The 10,536-nt window shown below is 37.3% G+C and overlaps 1 protein-coding gene across 1 annotated transcript; it reads right to left on the reverse strand.

Moving 5' to 3' along the window:
• Window positions 1–6,506: 6,506 nt before the first annotated feature.
• On the reverse strand, window positions 6,507–10,243 carry LOC124606842 (striatin-interacting protein 1). Its single transcript, XM_047138918.1, has one exon. It carries the CDS (start codon window positions 10,174–10,176, stop codon window positions 7,792–7,794), a length of 2,385 nt encoding a protein of 794 aa, XP_046994874.1. The 5' UTR covers window positions 10,177–10,243; the 3' UTR covers window positions 6,507–7,791.
• Window positions 10,244–10,536: the final 293 nt, after the last annotated feature.

Below are 10,536 nucleotides of genomic sequence, written 5' to 3' on the forward strand. Positions count from 1 at the left end.
ACTGGCAACAAAAACACAGCTGATCAACAATGTTCACAACTTGAGAGTTTAGTATTTTTTGCATCACATTGTACTCCAGGTTATGTTAGAATGTTATGATGTTAGGAGAAAAGTTCATCAATTACTCATTTCTTGCCTAGACAACAGAAAATACAAAGCTGTGGTTCAGGATCAACAAATGAGGGACTAATTAGATTTGTAGATACGCCCCTTTGATATCATGGGATGAAATTTAAATGATTAAGAAAATGAGCTGGAGGGAATCCAGTAAACAGATTAGCACTGAATTGCAACAGCAACATATGCTACTTTTCATACAAAGCTCTTATAAAAACAACATATTACTATTATAAGTTGATCATAATCTGTGACTTTAAGTATTTTAAATTCCTGATCATGTGGATAACTGGAAAACATCCCTGCACCTAAAATGTTCTGAGTCATGGACAGAAACCAAGTGCTTCAGCAAAAAATTATCTCCTCTAGCACAGGTGCTGATACCTAAAAATTAAAGGTTGAATTCAATAACACATCTAGGATGAGATAATAAGAGATTGTGGCCCATAGAACTTTTATGGACAAAAAAATGGTTCAAATGGCTCTGAGCACTACGGGACTTAACATCGGAGGTCATCAGTCCCCTAGAACTACTTAAACCGAACTAACCTAAGGACATCACACACATCCATGCCCAAGGCAGGATTCGAACCTGCGATCGTAGCGGTTCCAGACTGAAGTGCCTAGAACCGCTCGGCCACACCGGCCGGCTTTTGTGGACAGAGATTGCATGTGGCGAAGCCACTCAGAATGCTCTTTCAACCAAACAAAGAATGTGAGTGGACTAAAATTAATATAGTAAATCCAGTTACGAAGTTCATAATGCTGACGAGGTGATGAATTTATTGGTACTGAGCTCCAAGCTGCTAACTGCATAATTAAATATCTCACACCAATTAAATCAATCAATTTGAGTATCAAAACTAAACTGCTTCAGCCAATGAATGCCTGTTAGGTAGACTATCAGCTGGAGGGGGATAAACATTGTTCAGGTTCACCATTCAATCAATATTAATATCACTCAAGATGGCAAAGTTTCTTAAAGTTGGAGCCATTACTTTCAAATCAAGCATACAGGTGCTTAAGGGCACCAACTGTCCATGAGTTGGAAGAATTCGTGCCCAGACTAACTTCAAATGGCCGAGCCACTCTGCCGGTCTGGGGCGACAAGAATCATTAGTGCCTCCTCTTCAAGTTATTTTGGTATCAGGCACCTCTTTGCCTCTCACAGAAGTATACTGTGAAGTGGCACCCAAAGTAACAAAAGAACTAAGAACCATTCTCCGGGTCTCAGTTGTATGCAGTTGCTAGAAGATGTATGACACATCTCTCCATTAAGTAGCCACAATGTGGAAGTTACTGCTACCTGAACATGACTGTCTCTCCATAGCCTTGGAAGCAGCAATGTGTGTGGAGCAACTAGCAGCTTGGTAACAATGTAGGTGCTCAGGAACTTTAGTAACTACAGTAAAGCAGTGAGCTCCAACGTGCTGCCCCTGTTTCTGGTATCTTTGATTCCCGTGGTTTACACTTCTCATTTTCAAGATTCAACTCCTGACGTAACTTCTCTCTCCCTCTCTCTCTCTCTCTAGGTATTGATTTTCAATTTCATTGAACCTTTGAAGTTTTATTTTCCATTGGGCTTGCAGCATAGTATATGTTAGTGTACAACATAATGTAAAGGAAAGCTCCACAACTAGCTGCAATAAGGGAATATTTTTTTGGCCTGTTTCAGCTGATTGCCATTGTTAAGTCAAATACTATTCTTACAAAGATTTGACAGAAAAAAATTACTATAAATTCAATATGGTCATCATTTCCGATTAGACGTAAGTACCAATGCAAATGTAAACATAAAACAGCCACCATCTATGTGTGGATAACCTTACCAATGTTATTTTCGCAGGTCAGTTGATAGTGGCAATTAGTCAAAACGGGTCTGTCATGTAAAATATTAAAAATATATTACCTTATTGCAGCTGCTTTTGGAGCTTTCATTTTCAACCTTTGATCTGTTAGTCTGATGGTGGTGGTGGTTAGTGTTTAACGTCCCGTCGACAACGAGGTCATTAGAGACGGAGCCCAAGCTCGGGTTAGGGAAGGATTGGGAAGGAAATCGGCCGTGCCCTTTCAAAGGAACCATCCCGGCATTTGCCTGAAACGATTTAGGGAAATCACGGAAAACCGAAATCAGGATGGTTGGAGACGGGACTGAACCGTCGTCCTCCCGAATGCGAGTCCAGTGTGCTAATGTTAGTCTGATGTACTACCTGGTCTACAGTAGGGAGACACCTCACCTAACATGGTAAATGCTAGTAGACAAGTATAGATGTGTGGCAGGGCAACCTCTATTTGTCTTTTTTTGTGTTTACAATACACTTTCATGATGATGATTTTGGTTTGTTGGATGCTCAATGGCATGATTATCAGCCCCCGTACAAATTCCCAATCTTTTCACTGTCCAGTCTTGCCATTTTCCTGAACCCCACATGAAAACCTAGTCATTTGACTTAAGCTGTTGGAAATTATGAGCACATCATCAAAATTATGTCCTTTCATTAGCTACTGATGTCTTATGTCACTAGGCCTCACTGCAACAATTCGAGTTCATCAAGTGAAGCTATGGAACGGATTTAAAAGGCTCTTGGGCTAGGTGTAGGATTGTGTATGTCTGCAATTATCAGGCTCTAATGCAATTACTTTTGCAAATTATTGTTCAGACTCTTTTGTGGATATGCAAGCACACCAATAAGATTGTTTCTAATATGTCAGTTAGAGAATGTTCACCTGTGTCTAATGCATGTTCACATGCAGTTTATGACCTGCTGAAAGAACTATCAATACTAGCTAAAGCTGTCATGTCATTCCTTAAGGCAAGCTGTTATTTTAAGCAGAATCCCAAGCTTTGACAAGGTTAAAGCCCAAATCCGGCTAAAAAACGATATCCACATTACATATTTCAACATCTTCAAAAAAATAACCTCACAATGTTTTGGTTTATTCCAGAGTTCTAGTTCTATTACATTCTACTGTATGATCCACTTGCATTGTAAAAGCAACGTTACTGTCCCAACATGTGCCTACGCATCCCTGAATGTGTTTGAACAGTAATGTGTAGCAGCTCAACAGTTATGTCACCATCTGATAATGGCAGATGGATGATCCTGTGAAATATTGAGCAGTGTTTACAATAACATCCTAGGTTTAACCAAGAATCTTTATATAACTGGTTCATCAGGGAGAATTACACCCAATAAAAACACAAGTAGGTATTATTACAATACAAATTTCAATCCCATGGTGTCCTAAATGTAAGATTTATTTCCACTCAACACGAGGCAGCATTTAATTGAAATTCTTTATTCATTTACTACATCTCTGCAGATTGTGGTATGTTATTTGCACCTGACCATGCACACTGGTGTGCCTTGCATGTGTGTGCCTCCCCCCCCCCCCCCCCACACACACACACAAGCACTAAATTAGAATAAATTTCCTTTATTTCTGTCAATGATCACAAAACATTTGGTCCTTACACTACCAGTTTTGGTCAGCAGTGACCATCTTCAGATCTGCAGCAAAACATCAGAAATGAAATACAACTGGTAGACAAATTACATCTTAAAACAATGAAGTATATCATAACAAAAAATTATTACTTTCATGGGGGTGGAAAATTAGATAAAATAAACAAAATAGTTACACATAACATCAAAATGTACTGTAATGGCACAATAAATTAATTATTTTAGATTTTGCTTTATGAGCAGTGGTAGTTTTTGCTTCAAGTATGGTGTACTTCACTTAAAAGAACCAGTGATCTAATAAGAATGCCCCTAGAGATTATTGAAACAATGAAGAGTAGGAAATAACTTTTAGATTATGTGACAGATCATTGTACATTTATATAGCACTATCTGTAATGGAGGTTTTAAAGCTGTTGTCCTTACTGACTGGACATAGAGTTCCTCTCTTTGTCTGGTACCATGCTCATGAGGCTTCTGAAAGAGAGGCCTGCAGGAATCTGTTTGTCATGCATGGTGCATTGCTCTTTCTTGGTTCAAGATGATGACTGAGCTAGCAGTTGTTCTAGCCCAGCATACAATACCATACTACAGAGTGATGTGCAAATGTGCAAAGTCTGCAGTTCCAACACTGTGGAAGCTTGCTTTGTGTGCAGGTTAATGTACCCTGTAGCATACTTTCTTCAGTGTTGCATTTGTTTTTGTAATGTGTGTCTGCCATTCAAAATCATGTTGAAGTCATATGCCTAAAAATTGTTTCCAGTCAGGCTGCTAATAATGCTGCAGTTTATTGTCATGGAGATGTTGGAGGCTTCCCCCTTTAAACAGAATTTTAGAGAACTTTTTTCGGATTATTTATTACTAGCTTATTTCCTTCAACCAGTCATTTAGCTGGTCTGTAGCTTTATTTACCTCTGCTTGTAGTTGTCCTGAGGTTCTCCCTGTACAAAGGATGCTCTTGTCACCTGCAAAAAAGTATTTATTTGTGACTCAGTGCTTAGATCTTGTTTGATCACATACAGGAGGAAAAGAATATGCTGAACAATGGATCCTTGAGGGACTTCACTTTTTATTATTCCTGAATCTGAAAAAAAGGTTCTAGTGCTATCATTTAGTTCATGTCTTATTACTACTTTCTGTTTCTGATTTGTTAAGTATGAAGAGATCCATGTTAATGCAGTCTTAAATGCCATACTTTTGGAGCTTTTCCAAGAGGGTTCTGTAGTACAAGATGTCAAAAGCTTTGCTTAGATTTTGTCCACTGCTTCTATAGCATTTTGAAAATTGTAGATGGCACAAGTCAGATTTATTTTTCTAGAAACTATCAGTGAGGATTTTGCTCTTGGCCAGGAATTTCATTAATCTGCTGAACATGACTCCTTCAATATTTTGGCAAAACCTGATAATAAAGTGACTGATCTATAGTTTTTAAACTTTGTTTTTCACCTTTTTTATGAACAGGGATCACTCTGGCAATTTTAAAACAGTCTGGAAAGGTTCCTGTTGAAAAGAATGAACTTATTGCCCGTGCAATGTGTTCTGTAATATTTATAATTATTTCTTTATGATGAAGTTTGGAATACCACCCATTCACCATTTACTACTTTAACCAATAATTCTGGATGAAGAACTTTCCCCTCAACATGTATGATTCATAAGACAATAAAACAAAGAGCAATGTAAGTTGTGCTGCTTTAATGCTTGTCAATAAATTAAATCTCAATCTTACAAATATATTACAATCTTGAATACAACAGTTACAATTACTTCAGTAACATGAGATTCCATCTATACATATAAAACATCATTACAAGGATTACAGTTAGGATCTCAGATTATTTTCTATAGTTCTCCATGGTGTAAATTTTAGCTTATTTCAGCTGATTTTTTTTAAAGTGAAAAGTAAAATTTTTCCACAAATTTAAGATTTTATATAATAGGAGAAATTTTATAACAGAGAAATTTAGAAAACATTACGAAACTGATACATTTGCCCCTGCAGGTATGGTGGACACATCCTTACATCCTTTAAAAATACTTTTTTGCTCACCAGTGAGCTACTGTGTTTTGCCTATGATACACTTAAAAAATCATATAAGCAACGAAGAAGTCTACATATGCTACCTGCAAATGTTTGTTGATTTAAAGAGTAAAACAGACGGTTTGTATATGGTCCTTCAAGAGTGTAAGATATTAATCTCCATGTGCATGAAAGTGTTGGTCTTAACAATGTTTATTAAATGTATTTTGTACTCTATTTTTTGCATACTTTCTAATGTCATTTATGACCCATATAAAATGGTTTAAATTAGAGTCTACTAAAATGTAAATTCAATTACAACAAATGTGAGGCAATAAACACAGAATTTTGCTTAAAATACAAAGGAACCTGTATTGAAATTTGTATCAAGTACTTTTTTTAACAGAAACTATACATAGTTTTCGTTTTTTACATGTTTTCTAAATAGTGATACTATTAAAAACATACAGTGGTCAATATCTCCTCATACCAGCTGGAGATGTAAAATCAACACAGTCCCAGGAAAAAGATAACAGAAAGTTGATAGCGAGTACAGCTTGTGCATTGTGGCTGCTTCACATATGCATTACGTCTTCCTTTTTGTTGTTCATTAGCACCCCATCGTTTGACATTCTCACCATTTTGTTGTATTTCTTATATGTAGTCTTCCAATCATAATGTCTTCATTCCGAAGATATATCAGTTATAAATGCTGTTGAGGAGGCCTATGTCCCTGCCAGGTACATTCATGAGTATCACTTATGTGATTTTTGTGCACTTTTGTATTTATATCTGAGAAACAAATGGCTAAATAAAGTAATGCAATAAAGTGAAGAAGTTCCAGACACATGCTTTACTGCTAGACCACTTGGTCCGACAGAGATCAATATATAAAAAAGAAAAAAGAAATAAAAAAAAAAAAAAAAATCAGGAAACCCAAAAGTAAGACTTAGAAGCTACGTTACAGGAATAAAACAGGAATACAGCCACACAAAATGCAAAGAAAAAAATTATTGGCTTGAATGTGGTATAGTTTCACACATCTACACTTTTCTGTTGCCACCAGATAATAAATAATCATGTTATAGGAAAACTTGCTGTTCAATTACTGCTGTCTGAGACTGTAGTGTACTGAGACTGCAGCGTAAGAAATGGAAAGAGAGAAACGTACAACATGTGTTCCACAATTTCATGTGATGAGGTTTTTGTGTGGGGGGGGGGGGAGGGGTGGGGGGGGGGGGGGGGGGTGGAGGAGGAGGAAGGGGAAGAGTTTCATGTGGCATCATGGTCATCAGGCTACACCTATGTCTGCATTTCACATTATGTTTTGTGGATGTGATCAGACTCAAATCAAACTTGATCCTGCACAAAACAATGACTTAAAGAGTAGGTCAGAGAGTGAAATATAACTGCTCTAATGATCTTAATATAATCCTTACCATGTTACATGACAGGGTTTAATTCATCATAAAACCACAGTCAGGTAAAATTACGACAAAGGAAAACAAATACTTCCTTTTGTGGTTAGCCTCAATAGCCATTCGTAAGAAAATATTTATGGTTTCCAAGGGGGGCAATCAATCATCAACTGTTAAGTGGTATTTGGAGAATACTGCATTACAGTATCATGAATGGGTATCTAGAGATCACTGCATGTGTCACTTATTCACTGATTAATAAAAGTAAAACAGTGTCAGTATTATTTCAGTTTTGTTCACAGTTACATTATCAAAAAAAAGTTTGATCTAAATGCACATGTCATGCATCCAAAAGAAAGCTTGGTAGTATGAACTATTGCAAGGAAGTGCCCATGAGTAATAAATTTAATCACTATTATTATTCAATGAATTTCCAATAATATTAAAACATTTTCTGAATCTTCTCCAGATGGCACATGTGAATGAACATGTCGAATGCGAGAGCAGAAGAAACAGATATAACCTACCTGAGAAGCAGTATAACAGACATGGAAAACTTGATATGAATATCAGTGCAATAAGATTGCAGATTTTGGAATCCATCACTGGTATTCATTTCCCTCATTTCAAAAAGAAATTTGAAAACTAATTACCATACTTCTTCCAAACACATAACGACATATGAATGGAAAAATGAATGTATATTTTTTTAACATGATGTTTCAATTTCATTCATTTTGATACTATTATGACACAGAATAAATCTTTGCTGTCAGAAGAAATCTCCGAATGATCTGTCAAAAACTTCACTCTGTAGCCACACTTCGTAATGCTGCTTAAAATAGTCAGTGAGTTCAAAGGGCTGTCCAAGCACACTTGTTACACAGTGATCCATGGGTTCAAATTCAGGGTCACTTGATCCTGAGCCATATCGTCTACTATTAAACCTGTCAACACAAGAGCGTAAAGCACATTCTTCTGCTTGGAAGTCCCAGGGACGTGCATCTTGATCATTCCCATATGCCCAATCATCATTTAACCGATGTCGAACTTTCTGATAAATTGCACTCATTGTTTTCATGTTTGACTTTCTCCACTGTCTACCCAGATATTTTGTTTGCATCTTCAGTAATTTTAAAACATACAGCTGCATCATTGCATGGCGAACTTTTAGGGTGCGCCTTAAGATTGGTGCTGATTTAAACACGACAAGCATCATGATACGCGAGTGTTTCCATTTTGTTAGTTTATTAAGTATCCTGAGGAGATTGATGCACGAAAATATATTGCGCCATGAATACTGCTGATTCTCTCCAATTTCAAGACTCTCTATAGTCAATTCTGGTTGGTCGCCAATGACACATGCTGGAAAGTCCAAAATAGGAATTGAATTTCTTGCACTTACATACGCGATAATGTTTTGGTTAAAAAATTTCAATACGAGAGGTATACAGTTGGCAAAAACTAAATGCTGTGACATAAATTCAAACTGGTAGATATGATTGATTTTAAAATGTTTTAATAACAAAAGGAGTACTGCTGAAACAGCTTTTACTATGATCTCTTTGTGTCTACTAACATCCATGCCAAGTTTCATGGATTGTAACACAGTCATTGGCATCTCTTCTGGAAGAACATCTGCTAAAATATTTATAGAGTCAGTTTTGGTTTTTGATGTTGGAGCTGCAGCGAGCAGAATTTTAAGTAATGCAATCATGTACTGGGGCAAATTTGGTAACATTCCTTGATATAATACCTCCGTTGGTGTCATTGGAATAGGGGGTTCCACAGTTGATAAAGGATTTCTTGCAATTTCTTCTTCTTTCTGTATCTGTATCTCCGCCAGCGAAGTATACATGTTATGTTTCAGAACCTCAACACCTTCGTGTATTGGATGGGGCAGTCCAGCTAGTGATTCTCTATCGCCTTGTAATGGGAAACCTACAAATTTAACTCTTGTATTTTCAAGAAACATATCGAGATCCTTCTGCCGAGCTTTTGGTGCCCACGGAAGGCCCTTGTTCTTTGATGGAATTGGTGTGCTCGGTCTTGGGCTTGGTGGTTGTGGAACTTCTCCTGCTTCTTCCATTGCCTGTCTTTCTTCAAAGTCACGTACTTCCTCGTCTGCTTGATATGAGGATTCAAATTCCATCCCAGATATTTCATCAAGTGAACTCTGTTTCATTAGACTCCTGCGGAATGGTCGATTGTTTCTTTTTTGATTCTGTGCTTCCAGCAAGTCTGCAGCACTAGCAGGTGGTGACGATGCCCTCATTGTGCGAACTACTTCCATTGTATCTTGTGTTGCACTTAGGCCAGCCTGCTCACGATACTGCTGTTTAAGTTGCCTTAATGTGTCCATACCACCCAACGAAACTAGTATTGTTTTCCACAGCACCAGGAGTACTTTCTTCATAGGAAAATGTGGTGCAGAGCCACTACAGAAACGTGTCACCATACCAAGAAGTTTTACAACCAGCAGCTCGTCCCCCAGGGGATTTCCCAACTCACCTCTGAATGCTTCACGATTTATTTTCCACTGTTCACAATCGTCATCTTGATCCACACGCATAACTTCTATCATTAAATACAAAACGCTTAGTATAATTCTCAAATCTGTTGAATCCGCTAAACTTACTGTAAGTTTTCTGGAGTCCGTTGCAGCCGAAGTACAGTTTTCTATTTCTATATTTAATAGTTCCACAAACGTGCTTAAAACCCCACATTCATAGAGTAACATGATGTTCTTCAAAGACCACTCTTGCTGTTCAGCGTCTGACTGTAGCTCTGCCCAGCAACCCTGCGCCAAATACAGTATACATCGTGCAGCCTTCATACGCAAAGATTTATTTGACACTTCCAACTGGTCTAGCAATTTCATTACAACAGATCTTTGCTGGACTTCCGATAGCTTCTGCCAAAATGGAGCTAACTTATATTCCTTCATTTGATCTTCAAACGCCTTGAGATTATGTTGAAATTCAGGTTGTTCTGTGTAGCTGTACAGTTCCGCGATTTCGTTGATCATATTATCCGCATCGTCGTACACAAAATCAAGATCTGGACATTCAGGACCACCCTCTGAATCTTGCCGTTGTCTATTTAGCAAGTCTCTAAACTTCGTAACTATGCGTTTTCCATTACCGTTTGCATCCATAGCCTCGATTAATACATACAAACAATCACAATCACAATTCAAAACATTAACTTAGGATCTTGACACTCCATAACACTTCAAAACATTGCCAAAGATTTTGACTGTCGAGCAATCGACTTTTCATAAGAGACTTTAAATTTAGAATAGAAATAACGTAAGATATTTAGTAAAATTTTCACCATACCGACGTAAATACTACTGATTTAATTCAACAGAAAACTGTCAAAACCTATTTAAGTGTACAGCTTTCTTTTTCACAGAAGCGTAGAATTCATTATTATCACAGAAAAATATTTGTGTCGAAAAGTTGTGCAACGGCTAACAATTAATAAACTGATGGCATATTTTAATTGTTTACTG

This window comes from Schistocerca americana, chromosome 3 (genome assembly GCF_021461395.2).
Source record: "Schistocerca americana isolate TAMUIC-IGC-003095 chromosome 3, iqSchAmer2.1, whole genome shotgun sequence".
Lineage (NCBI taxonomy): Eukaryota > Metazoa > Arthropoda > Insecta > Orthoptera > Acrididae > Schistocerca > Schistocerca americana.

What these genes read in the sequence shown, in the direction of transcription:
- LOC124606842 (XM_047138918.1), bottom strand. Translation starts at nt 10,176, where the DNA reads ATGGATGCAAACGGTAATGGAAAACGCATAGTTACGAAGTTTAGAGAC.